The sequence below is a fragment of the Dendrobates tinctorius genome, unplaced genomic scaffold (assembly GCF_039654945.1).
Source record: "Dendrobates tinctorius isolate UK_male_01 unplaced genomic scaffold, ASM3965494v1 ptg000028l, whole genome shotgun sequence".
NCBI classification, from domain to species: domain Eukaryota; kingdom Metazoa; phylum Chordata; class Amphibia; order Anura; family Dendrobatidae; genus Dendrobates; species Dendrobates tinctorius.
Window position 1 is genome coordinate 14,763,120 of NW_027361696.1, and position 19,484 is coordinate 14,782,603.

General features: G+C 49.4%; 1 protein-coding gene across 1 annotated transcript in view; it reads right to left on the bottom strand.

Annotated features, from left to right (window-relative positions):
• Window positions 1–424: 424 nt before the first annotated feature.
• Window positions 425–19,484, bottom strand: part of LOC141085132 (protein-arginine deiminase type-2-like) — a 37,804-nt gene continuing 18,744 nt past the window's right edge. Inside the window, exons 5-16 of the mRNA XM_073570262.1 lie at window positions 13,193–13,310; window positions 12,994–13,119; window positions 7,228–7,391; window positions 6,560–6,663; window positions 6,366–6,477; window positions 6,177–6,284; window positions 3,606–3,757; window positions 2,854–2,998; window positions 2,495–2,588; window positions 2,337–2,413; window positions 1,910–2,035; window positions 425–1,827 (exon numbers count right to left, since the gene is read on the bottom strand). Coding sequence (XP_073426363.1) covers window positions 1,591–1,827; window positions 1,910–2,035; window positions 2,337–2,413; window positions 2,495–2,588; window positions 2,854–2,998; window positions 3,606–3,757; window positions 6,177–6,284; window positions 6,366–6,477; window positions 6,560–6,663; window positions 7,228–7,391; window positions 12,994–13,119; window positions 13,193–13,310 — 1,563 coding nt within the window. The 3' untranslated portion in view covers window positions 425–1,590. The remainder of the gene's footprint in view (window positions 1,828–1,909; window positions 2,036–2,336; window positions 2,414–2,494; window positions 2,589–2,853; window positions 2,999–3,605; window positions 3,758–6,176; window positions 6,285–6,365; window positions 6,478–6,559; window positions 6,664–7,227; window positions 7,392–12,993; window positions 13,120–13,192; window positions 13,311–19,484) is intronic.

Here is a 19,484-nt window from a genome sequence, read left to right on the forward strand (position 1 = left end):
GTACATCCCAATACTGTGTGCCCAGGCCTGCGACAATGGAGCCACCGACCAACAAGTTACCCCTCCATACAGTTGTGCTAGCTGATTAGTTCTGCATGTGTTGGATTGGGTCCATTAAGCCCACCCATCAGCAATACGTAATGTTTGTGTATTACAGTGCCGTGTAAGACCCCAAAATATGAAGTGAACCCCCAGAACCAGTGATTCACCCCAGGGACATCTTGATTGGGACTCATTAATAAGAAGTTGCCCCCCTCCCCTTTCCCAGGAGACCACAGGAATTACCTAATCTACCAGCGTCACGTGAATATTTATAGGGGCAGACCCAGCCATCGTAACATTGTGTAAGGTCCAGATGCTGGGGTTGGTAGTTCCGAGACACCCTGTACTCCTCATCACCCTTAATACAATCGGATGACAAGCATTTCTCATTCCAAAGATTTTATTATGGTGGTTAGTTATAACACAGGACGGAGGGCACACGGGACACATGAGGGTCATGACGTGAACCATGGGGGGCGTCTGATAAGGCACTGACCGTGATGCAGAGGAATGCCTGTGGCATGGACGCGGCGGCCATGGTCTGGTCTGTGACTATTTAGTTTTCATTCTTACAGTAGGATTAGGGGGCCGCAATCTGTAGTGGTGTGTATTTTATGAGCAGATATAGAACCTGCAACCACACGTCTCCTTCCCTAAAATCTGCTGATCCGTGGGGTTGTCGGCAGCCACTACACAATTGCAACAGGAGTATGCAATCCTTAATGGATAGCTCCTGTAACAGCTGATATTACAAGGGAGGAATCATTCCTGAGCCACAAGGCAATTCAGTGTCACCCCTAGTGGTGATGTGTGCACACTGCCAGGAGGAGCAAGGGTAGGGAAGACTTCTTTCGTTCAGTCATTGCTCATCTCTCAGCCTTTACACCGCCCCCCTACAGACAAGATCTGGGAGAAGCGTTCCAGAAATTTTGTTTAGCCCTTTAACGTCACGTTAGGAGAAGCTACATAAAACTCATCAGAAGTAAGAAATATTGAAAAAGATATTAGTGTAAAAAAAAAATCGTAATCATAACATCCCGCTACAGGCAATGCTGCGAGTCCCAACACAAAACAGAAAATCCAGGGAATATATCGATATATATATCAGATCTGCGCCCATCACTCATCATCCTCAGAGTGGTCTGCGTGCAGTAATCTCCTCTGTCCTTACTTTGCCTGGTAGGAACTTGTGTGAGCGGCTCGTAATAACTTATAATCAGTGATGTCTGTGGATTAGAAAACACTTCATAGTTTCAGCCGCTCTCCTGGGATCCTGTGCCGCACCGTGAGCTCAGACTTTCCTATATGTAAAGCTGATGGGCAAATTTATTTATTGAAGATGGCATCTATCATTGGCCTTTCTGCATAGGCCTTGGGTAAGTATATATTAGTCTGTGTTCTTATACCTGCCCACTGATGTGGCATAAGCTTAGAGTGGGCAGTTAACCTTCCCTGACCTGGCCCAGCTATATAACACTAAACTATCCGAGGACTGGAGCTCAGAAGGAGATTACCGAGGATGAGGAGGGTCCAGGCCGCCCCCGGCCACTACGGCTCCTCCATCTGCCACCACTTGAAGGTGAATGGCTTCCGGCGCACATTGGTGCCGCAGTGCACCTCGCCCAGCTTCTTGTGGTACGACACCACGTCATTGATGAACGTGCATCTCAGTTCTAAGGGCTTGAGCTTCTCGATGACGTAATCCTCCAGGCAGCACGTTTCCTTGATTATGGGCCCGAAGGGTTTGGGAATTCCTAGCTCTTTCCCTAGAACGATCATATTCACCTGAGGAAAAACGGATAAAGCGGAGAGAAGCTCGTAACATCCCGGGAATCTGTCGTGCGGGGCATTGTGGAACAGTACTCACCATATTGGGGAAGAAAGCCACAGCCTTATCCTGGTGAAGCCTGAATAGGGCCGGGACATCGATGATGTCCTCCTCCGTGAGGCCGAGCTCCATCTTCAGGATATCTCTGTTCCAGTCAATGCAGTGCTACAAGAGGATAAGCGGCGGTAATGTCCTCCTCTCACGTACCTGCCCATACCTCACAGCTGCCCTATACGCCACGGTCCCTTGGGGCATTTCTACAGCACATTGCTGAAATGGATTCATGGGAAAGTCACGTGCCTGCTATGTGTGCCATAACTACAAAGCCAACGTTTTACCTTCACAAGTATGTGCTCAGTGCTGCAAGTACGTTCATGAAAATGGCACCTCTGCACCTATTTATGATCTATGGCTAATTAACCAATCAGATTTACTTCTTGAATATCTGGGTCTCTCGAGCTCTTACCTGTGCATAAGCGTTCTCCTGGACGATGATATCCGTGGAGAGGATCTTGGTCACGGTCCATCGTTTAGTTTCTAATCCTGCGGGAGGAACATGAGAATTAAGAAGAATATCCCTTTCAATAAGTGCAATGCTTTCCAGGACAGCGTTGCTGCCCTCACCCTGGAACATGTTGACGTCTCCATGCCCTTCTTGCTTCTTGTCTTGTAGGATCCTAAGGCAGGTGGCCGGACTGGCCAGGAGCAGACGGAAGCCCTAGGATGAAAACATTCACTTATTGGTTGTGGATCTGTGCTGATAATGCAATCAATATTTGTGACGTCCAGCAGGTGGCAGCAGCTCATTACTGAACGGCACCAGGTGTCAGCGGCAATCACTCAAGAAGGGAGTGGGATAGGGTATAATCCCAAATTAGGGACATAATAGTTTGAGACTGTATGTTATTGCCATTGTGGGGTGATAAAGTTTGACCAGTGATGAACTGTACCCCCAATACAACCTAGTAAACGGCAGATGATACCTTCTGATCCGGTGCCGGCACAAAAGTCATGAATTCATCCACGTGACCCACAAATAGCCAATCAGTGAACAGCTCAATGGGCGACTGCACCCTCTGGGCGTTCAGAAAATCCCGCACGACTTTGGTCATTCGTCTACCAGACGAGCTGTGAAGAGAGGAGATGCTGGGCAATAAGCCTGTGGCACATACAGACCCGCTCATAGACTGTGCTCATCAGCGGAAATAAGACGCGAGGACAGTAGAGCCTACAATCTACAGGGAGAAGGCTTGTACAGACCAACGAGCGCCCCTGAACCCACAGGCAGGAGAGCTCCCTGATCCAGGCTCCTGTTGACGTCATGTAATCCAGATCTGAGGACTCACATGAGCGCTGTGCATGCCCCGGCACCGCTGGCAGCGTTACAGAGGTGAACGCAGCGAGGTGCCCGCACAAATAACTGTGTCAACTCAGCAAAGCAGCAGAAAGGTGTTTATTGCCACTCGTGTGACAGCTGAGGGTAATTATAGGAGAGGGTGCGAGAGGACACGAGACCGCACCGCAAAAGGTCATATTACAGAGTGCCCACAACTGCACCAGCGCCCCCACCAGGAAGCTGCAGAATAGCAAGCAGTCATATTACACAGAGTGCCCACCACTGCAACAGCGACCCACAGGGAAGCCGCAGGACAGTAAGCAGTCATATTATCGATTGGAGGACCTTAGATGCAGATAGTCCACCACTGCATCATGTCAGACAGCTTTATGTCCTTACCTGGGGAAGCTGCTCCCAATCAGAATCCGGCCCAGTGGGTACTTCTTCCCTGCGGCCGTCACCGGAGGACTCACTTCAAGGTTTCCAAAGGAGTCCAAGCTTGTGACCTTAGTAGAAGCTGCAACTCTTGTAACATAGCCAAAATCCGGTCCCTGAAAATGCACGGAGACTATCAGCAACACACAGATAAAGTCTTATACTCCAGTCACATCCAAAGCTGCACTTAGAGCAGTGCTTTGTGGGTGCTCCGCTGACACATGACAACTAAATTATTTTTGGTTCCAATGACATCCAGCAAAATTACAATGTTTTGACCTATAAAATCCATCACCAGAACCTGAGACTGATGGGGAGACCCGGGCACTGCACACACATCCAGAGCAGCTCCGACGGTAGGTAAGGCCTGTTTCACACTTCCGTTTTTTCAAATCCGTCAAAATCCGTTGTTTTCCGTAAAAAAACGGATCCGCCATTTTTTGCAGGATCCGTTTTTTTTGTCCCATAGACTTCCATTACGGTTACCGCGGATCCGTCAAAAAAACGGATCCGTTTTTAAAAAAACGGATCCGTTTGCATCAGTTTCCGTCAAAAAAACGGAAACGGATCCGTTTGGCGGACACAAAAACGGAAGTGTGAAACAGGCCTAAGACGAGAGCAGCCCGGAGATAATTCAATCATGATCCATCACGCTCAATATGGCAGCTGCTAAGCCCAAAGTTCTGCTGTGGGGTAAGAAAAGTTGTCTCTTGGCTCCAGACCTGGGATCGTCACCCGAGACAACTTTCCATTACAGATTGAGATTAATTGACCATCAGCTTCTATTAAACTGTAAGACAACCTGTAAAATACCCGGGACACGTGCCCAGAAAACTCCCGGCTACCAAATCTTGCACGGAATGCCGGGGTGACACCCGACACGGTAGACACATGGCCTAATATACCAAGTCTATAAAACCCAATGCGAGAGGCAAAGATAAGCGGCAATAACCATACAGTATGCCAACCAGTCACCAATCAATGGGACCCAAATGGAAGCTAGCCATAACTGGATAGGAGGCATTCTCAGCGATGTCACTGCCGATCTCTAGTGATGGATACAAGGCATTCTCAGTGATGTCACCGCTGATCTCTAGTGATAGCTAGGAGGCATTCTCAGTGAGGTCACCACTGATCTCTAGTGATGGATAGGAGGCATTCTCAGTGATGTCACCTCTGATCTCTAGTGATAGATAGGAGACACTCAGTGATGTCACTGCCGATCTCTAGTGATGGATAGGGGGCATTCTCAGCGATGTCACTGCCGATCTCTAGTGATGGATAGGAGGCATTCTCAGCGATGTCACTGCCGATCTCTAGTGATGGATACAAGGCATTCTCAGTGATGTCACCGCTGATCTCTAGTGATAGCTAGGAGGCATTCTCAGTCATGTCACCACTGATCTCTAGTGATGGATACAAGGCATTCTCAGTGATGTCACTGCCGATCTCTAGTGATGGATAGGAGGCATTCTCAGCGATGTCACTGCAGATCTCTAGTGATGGATACAAGGCATTCTCAGTGATGTCACTGCCGATCTCTAGTGATGGATAGGAGGCATTCTCAGCGATGTCACTGCCGATCTCTAGTGATGGATAGGAGGCATTCTCAGCGATGTCACTGCCGATCTCTAGTGATGGATACAAGGCATTCTCAGTGATGTCACCGCTGATCTCTAGTGATAGCTAGGAGGCATTCTCAGTCATGTCACCACTGATCTCTAGTGATGGATAGGAGGCACTCAGTGATGTCACCACTGATCTCTAGTGATAGATAGGAGACACTCAGTGATGTCACTGCCGATCTCTAGTGATGGATAGGTGGCATTCTCAGTGATGTCACTGCAGATCTCGGGTGATGGATAGGAGGCATTCTCAGGGATGTCACCACTGATCTCTAGTGATGGATAGGAGGCATTCTCAGTGATGTCACCACTGATCTCTAGTGATAGATAGGAGGCATTCTCAGTGATGTCACTGCCGATCTCTAGTGATGGATAGGAGGCATTCTCAGTGATGTCACTGCCGATCTCTAGTGATGGATAGGAGGCATTCTCAGTGATGTCACCACTGATCTCTAGTGATAGATAGGAGACACTCAGTGATGTCACTGCCGATCTCTAGTGATGGATAGGTGGCATTCTCAGTGATGTCACTGCCGATCTCTAGTGATGGATAGGGGGCATTCTCAGTGATGTCACTGCAGATCTCGGGTGATGGATAGGAGGCATTCTCAGTGATGTCACCACTGATCTCTAGTGATGGATAGGAGGCATTCTCAGTGATGTCACCACTGATCTCTAGTGATAGATAGGAGACACTCAGTGATGTCACTGCCGATCTCTAGTGATGGATAGGTGGCATTCTCAGTGATGTCACCACTGATCTCTAGTGATGGATAGGTGGCATTCTCAGTGATGTCACAGCTGATCTCGGGTGATGGATAGGAGGCATTCTCAGGGATGTCACTGCTGTTCTCGGGCGATGGATAGGTGGCATTCTCAGGGATGTCACTGTCAGTTTCACGTAACTTACCAGCAATTCCCGAAAAGGAAAATCCTTCAGTTCTCCATCTCGGGGAGAATCCAGGACGACTGGGAAGCTTTTATGTGGCGCGTGAATGTATCCGAACTCCATCTCGTCCTGTGAGGACATACATTGTATTACATACTACTGCCACACTGACCCTGTGCCTCGGGGGGGGGAGCGGCACATCACACAGACCTGCATCCAGCGATCCCCTCGGTTCACGTCCTCGAAGCAGATCTGGATCTTGTAATTGGCTTCGCTCACCAGGTTCTTAATCTCCTTCAGGAAGAGGTAGTTGTCTTTGACGCTGCAAGGAGAAAGTGGACACAATATTGGGAGTCTTAATCCTGGAGCCGCAACCATCTATGAGAGGCGCAGCTCATTATTACCTGCAGACATAAACCTCCACAGGCTCCAACGTGTTGGGCGTCATGATCAGCGGTGCGATTCGGAAAGTCACCACGTCTGTGAATATGGGGGTCTGTGGGATTCCCTGCAAGCAAATCAGAACAGAGGATGGGGGTCCAAACCATGGCCAAGCCCCTGTGAGGCAGGACCTGTTCATCCTGAACCTCCTGGTTCATGAACAGAATGACAAAGGCAAATGGAATTGCAGAGATGTCACTCAGGGCCTGCAGAGAGGTGGGCAATACTTTTGGATCTGCTTCTGAGAGCCCCCCCACCCTCTGTCTGTAAGAAGCAGAGATCCTGGCACTGCCGCTGAGGATGTTGTTAGCACCATTAGAAACAGAAGGGAAACTTAAGCCAAGGATCTTGAAACTGAATCTGACCGAGACATAGGACCCGAGCAGCCACCATCAGCTTCTATATATGGAGGGGTAACAGACGAGCGACACCCCTGCCATAGCCGGCACACGGGCACTACCATTGTGCCCCTCTAGTCATCTGCGTAGACACTGCCAATATTTGACAATTGTGCAAACCCCCAGGGCATAGAACCACAGCAGAATCGGGTCCATATCGCCCGCAGAGTGACAGAAGATATAGTACAGGATTATTGGTTAGTGGCACAGCAGGCACCGCCGCCCGGCATTACCTCCACCTGGCTCTCCAGCAGACTGGCTCTGATTGACACCAGTCCGGAAAATCCCACGTCCGGGAAATGCAGTCCTTCCACATAGAACTCCAGCTCCCTGGTGCCCGTGTACCGCGCCTTGTAGAAGAGCTTCTCTCTGCCCAGGATGTGTGTGTACACTTTATCTGCCCGGAGAAAGCACAGGAGTCAGGGGAGGTGACAGGGCGCTACCCGAGGGTCCTACTTGGTGTTACACAGACAGTGGGGCAGGTTTATGAACACTGAGCTCTAATGCATGTGATACATCTACAGCGCCTCTAAGATCACACCACCCCGCAGATTACCGTATGTGCGCTGGAAAACAGCACAAAAGGTTTAGTGCATTTTATTGTCCAGTGATGAAATTTAAGCCGGAAGAGGTCCAGAAAGTGTAAATCCAGGATAAAGTAGGTGGAAATCACAAAAGACAGATTGTTGAGACTTGATTTACTGGATTTTTTGTACTATAAATTACACCCCATGTTTCCTACTAATTAAAAGTTCTCTGGCAAAGTAAAGTGAAAGAGGAATACATCTGTTAGGGTTTCCCTTACGCATATGGATTACACACATATAGCATTACAGCATGAATTTTATACAGGACTACACACACACACACACACACACACACACACACACACACACACACACAGCTCTGCGCTATACATACAGTTGGTATGGAAAGTATTCAGACCTCTTTAAATTTTTCACTCTCATTGCAGACATTTGGTAATTTCTAAAGTTCATTTTTCTCAGTAATGTACACTCTGCACCCCATCTTTACTGAAAAAAACAAATGTAGAATTTTTTGCAAATTTATTAAAAAAGAAAACCTGAAATCACATGGTCATAAGTATTCAGACCCTTTCTCAGTATGGAGTAGAAGCACCCTTTTGAGCTAGTACAGCCATGAGTCGTCTTGGGAATGATGCCACAAGTTTTTCATACCTGGATTTGAGGATCCTCTGCCATTCTTCCTCTCCAGTTCTGTCAGGTTGGATAGTGAACGTTGGTGGACAGCCATTTTCAGGTCTCTTCAGAGATGCTCAATTGGGTTTAGGTCAGAGCTCTGGCTGGGCCAGTCAAGACTGGTCACAGAGTTGTTTTGAAGCCATTCCTTTGTTATTTTAGCTGTGTGCTTAGGGTCATGGTCTCTCTGTACTTGGCCACATTCATGTTTCCTTCAGTGGCAACCAGTCGTACTGTCCCTGCAGCTGAAAAACACCCTCATAGCATGATGCTGACACCACCATGTTTCACTGTTGGGATTGTATTTGGCAGGTGATGAGCAGTGCCTGGTTTTCTCCACAAATACCGCTTAGAATTATCATCAAAAAGTTCTATATTCGTCTCATCAGACCAGAGAATCTTATTTCTCGTAGTCTGGGAGTCCTTCATGTGTTTTTAGCAAACTCTATGCAGTCTTTCATATGTCTGGCATTGAGGAGAGGCTTCCATCGGGCCACTCTGCCATAAAGGCCCCATTGGTGGAGTGCTGTAATGATAGTTGACTTTGTGAAACTTTCTCCCATCTCCCTACTGCATCTGTGGAGCTCAGCCACAGTGATCTTGGGGTTCTTCTTTACCTCTTTCACCAAGGCTCTTCTCCCACGGTTGCTCAGTTTGGCTGGACAGCCAGGTCTAGGAAGACTTCTGGCGGTCCCAAACTTCTTCCATTTAAGGATTATGGAGGCTACTGTGCTCTTAGGAACCTTGAGTACTGCAGAAGTTCTTTTGTAACATTGGCCAGATCATTGCCTTGCCACAATTCTGTCTCTGAGCTCCTTGGCCAGTTCCTTTGACCTCATGATTCTCATTTGGTCTGACATGCACTGTGATCTCTGAGGTCTTATATAGACAGGTGTTTGCCTTTACAAATAAAGTCCTATCAGTTTAATTAAAGTACTTGTTGTCACCCATAAAGCTCGCAACAGTGCAGCACCCCCCTACATCTCCTCCCTCATTTGTCTATCTGCCCGCTGCGATCTGCAAATGACTTTCGACTAACCTCTGCAATAATCCGTACCTCCCACTCCCGACTCCAAGACTTCTCCCGTGCTGCGCCAATCCTCTGGAATGCTCTACCCCAAGAAATTAGGACTATCCACAATTTGCATAGTTTCAGGCGCTCCCTCAAAACACATTTATTCACAGCGGCCTATCACGTTCACTAATCACAGTCATTCTATGTGTAAGTGTGTGTGTGTAGCCCATTCACTATCTCCATCCATCCCTCACTCCCTCCCTCAAGATGGCTGGACCATTATTGTAAATACACATCTGTACTTTGTATCTCCCCCACCTCATTGTAGATTGTAAGCTCTCACAAGCAGGGTCATCTTATTTTGTTTTAATTATTGTATTGTTAACGTTATGACTTAGATTTGGAACTGTTAAACTGTAAAGCGCTGCGGAATATGTTGACGCTAGATAAAGATTATTATCATTATTAATTAAACACAGGTGGACTCCAATGAAGGAGTAGAACCATCTCAAGGAGGATCACAAGGAAATGGACAGTATGTGAATTAAATATGAGTATCTGAGCAAAGGGTCTGAATACTTATGACCATGTGATATCAGTTTTTCTTAAATGTAGAATTTTTTGCAAATTTTAGTTTTTTTTTCACTCAAGATGGGGTGCAGAGTGTACAGTTGTGGCCAAAAGTATTGACACCCCTGCAATTTTGTCAGATAATACTCAGTTTCTTCCTGAAAATGATTGCAAACAAATTCTTTGGTATTATTATCATCATTTAATTTGTCTTAAATGAAAAACACAAAAGAGAATGAAGCAAAACATTGATCATTTCACACAAAACTCCAAAAATGGGCCAGACAAAAGTATTGGCACCCTCAGCCTAATACTTGGTTGCACAACCTTTAGCCAAAATAACTGTGACCAACCGCTTCCGGTAACCATCAATGAGTTTCTTACAATGCTCTGCTGGAATTTTAGACCATTCTTCTTTGGCAAACTGCTCCAGGTCCCTGATATAAGAAGGGTGCCTTCTCCAAACTGCCATTTTTAGTAGATCTCTCCACAGGTGTTCTATGGGATTCAGGTCTGGACTCATTGCTGACCACCTTTAGAAGTCTCCAGTGCTTTCTCTCAAACCATTTTCTAGTGCTTTTTGAAGTGTGTTTTGGGTCATTGTCCTGCTGGGAGACCCAGCTTTCTCACACTGGGCCCTACATTATGCTGCAAAGTTTGTTGGTAGTCTTCAGACTTCATAATGCCATGCACACGGTCAAGCAGTCCAGTGCCAGAGGCAGCAAAGCAACCCCAAAACATCAGGGAACCTCCGCCATGTCTGACTGTAGGGACCGCGTTTTTTTCTTTGAATGCCTCTTTCTCCTGTAAACTCTATGTTGATGCCTTTGCCCAAAAAGCTCTACTTTTGTCTCATCTGACCAGAGAACATTCTTCCAAAACGTTTTAGGCTTTTTCAGGTAAGTTTTGGCAAACTCCAGCCTGGCTTTTTTATGTCTCTGGGTAAGAAGTGGAGTCTTCCTGGGTCTCCTACCATACAATCCCTTTTCATTCAGACGCCGACGGATAGTACGGGTTGACACTGTTGTACCCTCGGATTGCAGGGCAGCTTGAACTTGTTTGGATGTTAGTCGAGGTTCTTTATCCAACATCCGCACAATCTTGCGTTGAAAACTCTTGTCAATTTTTCTTTTCCGTTCACATCTAGGGAGGTTAGTCACAGTGCCATGGGCGTTAAACTTCTTGATGACACTGCGCACGGTAGACACAGGAACATTCAGGTCTTTGGAGATGGACTTGTAGCCTTGAGATTGCTCATGCTTCCTCACAATTTGGTTTCGCAAGTCCTCAGACAGTTCTTTGGTCATCTTTCTTTTCTCCATGCTCAATGTGGTACACACAAGGACACAGGACAGAGGTTGAGTCAACTTTAATCCATGTCAACTGGCTGCAAGTGTAATTTAGTTATTGCCAACACCTGTTAGGTGCCACAGGTAAGTTACAGGTGCTGTTAATTACACAAATTAGAGAAGCGTCACATGACTTTTCGAACAGTGCCAATACTTTTGTCCACCCTCTTTTTTATGTTTGGTGTGGAGTTATATCCAATTTGGCTTTAGGACAATTCTTTTTGTGTTTTTTCATTTAAGACAAATTAAATGAAGATAATAATACCAAAGAATTTGTGTTTGCAATCATTTTCAGGAAGAAACTGAGTTATCTGACAAAATTGCAGGGGCTTCAATACTTTTGGCCACAACTGTACATTGAGAAAAAAAAAAAAATGAACTTTTTGGAATTTACCAAATTGAAAAATGTAAAGGGGTCTGAATACTTTCCGTACCCACACACAAACTCTGCCCTATACCCAAAGCTCTGCTGTATACATGCTCACACAGCACTGTACTATACACATGCGGCTCTCCTATTTACACAAAGCTCTGCTATATACATACACAACAGCTCTGCTTTATACACACACACACACACACACACACACACACACACAGCTGTGCTATATACAGCTCTGGCAAAAATTAAGAGACCACTACATCAAAAACCTGTAATGGGCAGCCCATTCTCTAGACCTGAATTCCATTGAAAACCTCTGGAATGTAATCAAGAGGCAGATGGATAGTCACATGCCATCAAACAAAGAAGAAATGCTTACATTTTTGTGCCAGAAGCAGTGTGAAAGACTGGTGGCAAGCATGCCAAGACGCATGAAAGCTGTGATTAAAAATCATGGTTATTCCACAAAATATTGATTTCTGAACTCTTCCTGAGTTAAAACATTAGTATTGTTGTTTATAAATTATTATAAACTTGTTTTATTTGCATTATTGGAGGTCTGAAAGCACTGGGATTTTTTTTAAAGTTTTGACTCATTTTTAGAAAAAAAACAAATTATTGCTTGGAAATTCGGAGACATGTTGTCAGAAGTTTGTAGACTCAAAGAGCAATTTACATTTTACTCAAAAATATACCTATAAAGAGAAAAATCAGACAAACGGAACATTTGAAAGTGGTCTCCTAATTCTTGCCAGAGCTGTATACATACACGCACCTCTGCTATATATACACGGTCACTATCCACCGATCGCAGCAGTCATGCTGGGTCCTGATCAGCGGGCTCACCTCTCTAATGCGCACTATGGTAATAGCTCATTAGTTCAGCCTTTGTGACAAGTGTGAGGGCACTAATATACATTCCTGCCCCGCCGCCCGCGCTGCCCGCCAGCAGCCACTTGTTGTAGTAGGATCGGATGTCCAGAGCGGCAGCAATGAATGTATTGCACCCTCTCAGGGGGATCAGTTTCAAGAGCTCTGGATTTCTGGAGATGCCACTTCAAGAGGTGCAGCAATGTGTCATTGACAAATGGTCTCTTAGAGCTGCTGTAAACCAGATCTGGGGGCACGAAAGAGCATTATCCCCCACTCCCCCCCCCCCCCCCCGTATACAGCACCACATAATGCTTCACTTACTACACTGCATTATACTTCAGTGACCACCAGAGCTGCGGGCACTATTCTGCTGTAACATCGTGTCTTATCCTTCAGAGCTGCAGTTACATCATTTCTTATCCTCTAGTCACATCCACAGCTGTGGTGACTTATACTGCTGTTGCATCTTAATTTATTCTCTAGTCACCTCCAGAGCTGCATCCATACACTACATTACATAATGTCACTCAGTAGCAATAAGGTTTGGGTGCAGGTTTCCGGTGTAGGTGCAGCGGTCAGCACAGTCTTACCATGCAGGTAGAAGACGCCCAAGTTTGGTGCATCAGTAGCAGAGATGTACAGCAGCAGGTGGTAACCTGTGGGCAGTTTTTCAGGCCCCTGGATTCGGAGCACCATCTTAGACATGTCCAGGAGATCTGTGGGGGACACAGGAGCAGGGTCAGTGCTGCGCCCCCTCTGTGCCTGCAGTGACCCAGGACCATCACTCACCCGTCTTGGACAACACAATGTTATCTCCTCCGTCCACCGTGCGGGAGAACATGCTGTCCTTGTCACAGTTCACTAGCAGGATGGCGCCCTGACCCTCTGGACCCCAGGTCCAGGCAGCCTGAAAGAGGGCACAGGGTAACAAAGGGGTAATACGCACATACAAAAGGTGGCCAGATCATCACCACATTATTCAGTTCATTATACTCCTGATATCGTTCCCTGGTATCAGCCATTACTGGGGGAGGTGACTGTAGGACAGGAGACCACAATCTATTACTCCCGGTTATCAGCCATTACTGGGGAGGCGACTGTAGGACAGGAGACTACACTCTATTACTCCCTGTTATCAGCCATTACTGGGGAGGAGACTGTAGGACAGGAGACCACAATCTATTACTCCCTGTTATCAGCCATTACTGGGGGAGGTGACTGTAGGACAGGAGACCACAATCTATTACTCCCTGGTACCAGCCATTACTGGGGGAGGTGACTGTAGGACAGGAGACTACATTCTATTACTCCCTGTTATCAGCCATTACTGGGGGAGGAGACTGTAGGACAGGAGAACACAATTACTCCCTGTTATCAGCCGTTACTGGGGGAGGTGACTGTAGGACAGGAGACTACAATCTATTACTCCCTGTTATCAGCCATTACTGGGGGCGGAAACTGTAGAGACAGGAGCCTACAATCTATTACTCCCTGTTATCAGCCATTACTGGGGGAGGTGACTGTAGGACAGGAGACTACAATCTATTACTCCCTGTTATCAGCCATTACTGGGGGAGGTGACTGTAGGACAGGAGACTACAATCTATTACTCCCTGTTATCAGCCATTACTGGGGGGAGGAGACTGTAGGACAGGAGACTACAATCTATTACTCCCTGTTATCAGCCATTACTGGGGGGACGAGACTGTAGGACAGGTGCCCACAATCAGTCACACCCTGCTGAGAGCAGCACCTGTCTTGTGAGCTCCAGGACTTCCAGGAGGAGGCCCAGAGTCTGCCTCTCTTCTCCCCAGGGAGAGGCAGGCTTCCTGGGAGCCAGGCATGGCTTCCCAGGCTTCTGTTCCCCGGTCTGTGCCGGCGGGGGACAGAGAGCAGCAGCAACCGGCCCAGGAGGGCGTGAGGAGATCTGGTCGGATGAGAAAGACCGTACCCACCTACTCCAACCCCGAGACGGCTCATCGTCCGCCCAGAGAGGGAGACAGGGGCACCCCAGGCCCCAGGAAGAAGAGCCCAGCAACATCATGGGGCGAGATGACCTCCAGCGAGTCCACGAGCTCCTTCTCCTCCCGAGTGGTCGCCATGTTGCGAGAGTACGAGGACGCCGGCAAAGCACTGACCGGGCTGAAGGAGCAGCTGCGGGAGGCACGGATCCTGAACACCCGTGCCTCTAGCAAGGAAAGACCCGCGACCTCCCAGAGGTTTAAAGCCCTCAGAGATGAGGTGGTCCGGTTAGTGCTCCTCCGGGAGGGGATTGAGAAAAGCGCAGGTCCCTTCCTGGAGAGGTTTAAGAACCAGCGGCGGTTCTCTGAAATGAAGGGGTTAAATACCTCGGGAGAACTGCCAGCCGGCGTCCTAAGTGAGGAGGAGGAGGAGGACGAAGTCGGGGCTGGAGTCTCACGTGCTGGAACAAGCCGGGAGAAAGAGTCGCAGAGCCAGCAAGGAAGCGGCCTCCCGGCACGGCAGAGGACTCCGGCACGGCAGAGGACAACCCATGCTGGAGTGTCAGCGGAGGAAGAGGAGGAGTGCGGTCTGTTGAGGGAGATCAGAGAGCTGGAGTCTCCTGTGGACCTGACCAGATTCTCCTTCGGGGAGGACGAGCCAGCGGAGGAGACCAAAAAGAGGAGGAAGACCAAGAAGGCGACACAGGAGGTGGTGAGTTACAAATATGTACCAATGTCTGATGTTACACCTACCACCTCCTGTGTAAACCCCACCAAACCTAAAAGCACGGGCTCTGCAGTGGGTCCGGGGCATAGGCAAGGTGGGGAGAGGAGGAGGACGTCCGGCAATGCTGCCGTCTGTGCGGGGAACAGTGCAGGGGGTGAGGCTGTGGAGGTACTCACGGCGCCGGACATAGGGGACCCCGTGGAGTTTCCCTCCCTGCCTGCTGCGGCTAAGCCGGTTATCACCGGGGCCGAGGAGAGCGGGGGGGGAAGTCCACGCCGTTGCGAAAGGGGGACGGTGTGGGCAGACTCCATCCCTGCTCACTGCAGCTGAGCCGGCCGACGCCGGGGCTGTGGGGGGCAGGGCCGAGGAGCATGGTGCGGCGAAAGGGGGGCGCACTGTTGTGACAGGGGCGCAGTGCGCCTCAACAGAGGAGAGGAGGCGCGCAGCTGAGTCCGAGCCACGGGAAAAAAAAAATGCACAGCAAAAGCAGGGAACATCATCAGCAAGGAACACTGTGCGCTCTGCTGTGACGGGAGGACAGCATGCCCCAAAATGTGATACCAGCACCCCGAAGTCTGTGGCTACAGGGCAGGCAGCCCAGGACAATAAGGGGCACAGTGCTCCAAAAGAACTGCACAATGTCAGCACTGAGCTAATTAAAACGGGTGTGATGCTGCACCGCTCCCCCGACCCAGCAGGTGTGAGCGCAGAGACTGCAGACACAAGGGAGGAGGGAATGGAGGTGACTGTGGAAGGTGCAGAGAACAGTGGTAATGGGGTGAATGATGGGAGTAGTAGTGGAGTGAATAATGGGAGTTGTGGTGCCGCAAACGTTGGGAGTATTGGTGGAGTGAATGATGGGAGTACTGCTGGAGTGAATGGTGGGAATAGTGGTGGAGTGAATGATGGGAGTTGTGGTGCCGCAAATGATGGGAGTATTGGTGGAGTGAATGAGGAGAGCAGCACTGGTGTTGGTGGAGGGGAAGTAGGTAGTGGTCCCACTGCCCCCCCAGCGGTGGCGAGGGCTTCAGCCCCTAGCTATTTGGGGGCTGTCACTGCTGGGGGTAGTAGTGCGCCCTTGTCTGGTGGCCCCGAGGACGGTGACTTGCAGCAGCGCTTCCTGGACGCCCTGAAGAAAGGGGAGAGTTCCATCAATGTAGAGGGGAGGGAGGTTGATCTGTCTTTCTGGATAGAGAGACACGGTCTTTCCGCCTTCCGAGATAGAGGGGCAGAGACCGTCTGGTCTCTGCCAACACCGGGGCAGAGGAGTAACCGTAGGAACGTGGCCCGTCTCCAGTGGGTAAGCAAGGATGCCTGTCCTGATCGGTCAAAGGTTGCTGAGCTCCTGCTGGGGATGGGCTTCGCGGCATACGACATCTTTGCCTTGATCCATCCCTATGGGACCTCCTACTTCGATGTCAGCTTCGTGAGACCGGAGGGCCTTGAGCTTTTTTGGTCTCGCCATGAGCTGACTCGGGGGTCGCCCCGAATGGCAAGGTTTCGTCCCTGTCGCAATATCCCGCCAGAACTCGGTCAGGAAGGTGACCGTTTTGACCAGTAACGAGTCACTTTCCTGCATGGACATCTCCACCTGGATTGGTCGATATGGCGACATCGTCGGCATTCCTGAGAAGACCCGCGACGACCATGGTATCTGGTCAGGGGCCTGGACCTTCATGGTGAAATTGAAGGTTTCAGGAAACACTGTTACCCATATACCTTCCTCTACATTTTTGGGGAGGGACAGGATCCTGATTTTCTACCAGGGGCAGCCTAAGATCTGTCACAGGTGCGGCAGCCCCACACACTTCAGTGCGCAGTGTACCACCCAGAAGTGCGCACTGTGTGGGGACCTTGGCCATCTTGCTGCTACCTGTGGCAGGATTAGGTGTAACTTGTGTGGTGACCTCGGTCATCCATTCAGTCGCTGTCCGCGTTCCTTTGCCAATGCAGTCCTGAAAGCGGCGAGTGCGGGACAGGCGAAAGCCGGGACTAATCTTGCCGGTGAAGGGACCAGTAGGGGCGGAGGAGGCAGGGAACCGGTGAGGAGCAAGCTGCCGCCATCCAACATCAGGCGGCAGGAGCAACGCCATGGGAACAGGGGGCAGGGAGTAATGACCCTAAACCCTGACCCAGGTACTTCACTTGCAGCTGAGGATCCTAAAGACAGCGAATTGAGTGAGGAAGTCAGGAGACTTGAAAGGGAGGAGCAGGCAGACGCCATGTCCTCCCAGGAACCCTCATCCGGTGACAGTCTGGATGAGGGAGAGGGGGAATGGTCACAACAAAGGAAAAAGGGTAACCGGAAAACAACCAAGGGTAGGAGTGGGTCCGGGTCTCGAGCCTCCGCTCTGGAGTGCGACCCCTCTGATTCTCTAGGCCTGATCCAGGTGCCATTGGAAGGTCCAGCCGCCCCCCCTCTGGTGGATCTCTCCAACCGGTTCGGGGCCCTCCAGGACTCCCCTGCAGAGGGGGAGGACAGGGGCCCGGAGCCGGAGGTAGCGGACAGGGATGTTGGGGCTCAGGGGGTCGCTGAGTCTTCTTCTCAGGGAGCAATTAAAGGGCCCTCTTGGGGGGGGGGGGGGACTACCTCGGGACCACCAGACAAGGGCCAGAGTGTATGTAAGGAGAGAATGGATGAGTCTGTGTCTTAAGCGCACTAAAAGCTCATCATTGTCTGAGGAAGAGGGTGAAGCTGTTGGGGGTGGGAAGAAAAAGGCTATCTAATCCAATCAATCATGATGGCGGCACCCACACCGTTGACGCTGGCAACCATTAATGTTGCCAGCATAAAGTCAGAAGCGGCAAGGTACACGGCCTTTCATTTTCTCGGCCAACTTGATGCCGACATTTTGTTTTTGCAGGAGACCAGGTTGACTGACCTATCAACCATGCATAAAGCAAGGAGGGAGTGGAGGCATGGGCCCTCCTACTGGTCTCTTGCGGCCGAGCCGTATAGCGGGGTGGCGGTCCTTTTTAAGACCGCAGCGGTTGAATGCAGATGATTAATTGAATTAGAAATGGGGAGATGCTTGATCCTAGATGTCTCCATGGGGGGACAGGAGCTTCGGCTCATTAACATCTACGGTCCCCAATCCAAGTGGGACCGCAAATGTCTCTTCTTGAAGATCAAACCTTTCTTATTTTCAAGTCGGCAGGTGGTCTTTGGAGGGGATTTCAACAACGTCATGAGACCCTGTGATAGAGGAGGTTCTGGGGACCGGCTGACTTATGATTGCGTCGCGCTAAACAGGATAGTAAGTGAGGCACGCCTAGTGGATGTCCACATCCGGCACAACACAGGCAGCACGGGATTCACCTTTTTTAGAGGTAGTCAGTGCAGGTCTAGGATAGATAGAACCTATTTGAAGGAGGAAGCCGTCTCCTCGCCGTTGTCGGTTGTGGAGGTGGAGTTCTCCGACCACTGTTTGATTATGTTTTCTCTGAACGTTACAGAGACTCCTAGGATGGGAAGAGGTTATTGGAAGCTGAATTCATCACTCCTTGAGGAAGAAGCTGTAAGACGGTCTTTTGAGGATTTTCTTCAGAGCCAGGTACCGCTGCTGGGCCTAAGTAACACTAAGTCAGAGTGGTGGGAGATGTTCAAACATCGGGTGGCGAAATTCTTCTGGCAACTCTCGAACCTCAGAAGCCTGAACAGGGATCGCCTGTATCAGAGCCTGAGGAGGAGACTCGAGCATCTTGTCTCGACTGGAGGTAGCCGCGAGGAGATCTCCGGTGTGAAGTCCTTGCTGAAGAGGTGTCAGTACGATAGGCACGCATCTTTGGTTTTTGAGAGGGACTACGGGAAGTACTACTCGCCCGACCCTTACAGAAGCTGCAAGATGTCAGTGAATAGTAAGATAGTGACGGGGCTGATGGACAGTACGGGATCCTTGAAGAGGTCCAGATCAGGGATCTTGGAGGTCGTCAGTTCATACTACTCACACCTCTTGGGAAGGAGGGAACTGGATCGTGACAGGATGTCGGCTTTCCTGGCTGAAGCTGTTCCGGAGCCAGGGGCTGACCTCTCGCTGGACGTTTTGGCAGAAGCGATCAAAGAAGAGGAAGTGAGACTGGCGATCGATGGGCTCAGGCCAAAAAAATCACCAGGTCCGGATGGCTTAACATCCGAGTTCTTTAGGACCTTTAGGGACTCCTTGGTTCCCCTCTTGACTCAGGTGTTTAATGAGTGTCTCTCCTCGGGCACCCTGCCGAGATCATTAAGGAGGTCAGCTTTGATCATTTTGTCAAAGGGTAAGGATCCGTCACGCATTGAGAATTGGCGTCCCATAGCACTTCTCAATGTGGACAGGAAGGTTTTGGCTAAGATACTTTTCAACAGGCTGGTGAAGTTTGCGCCGCGGCTGCTTTCAGAGGCTCAGAACTGTTG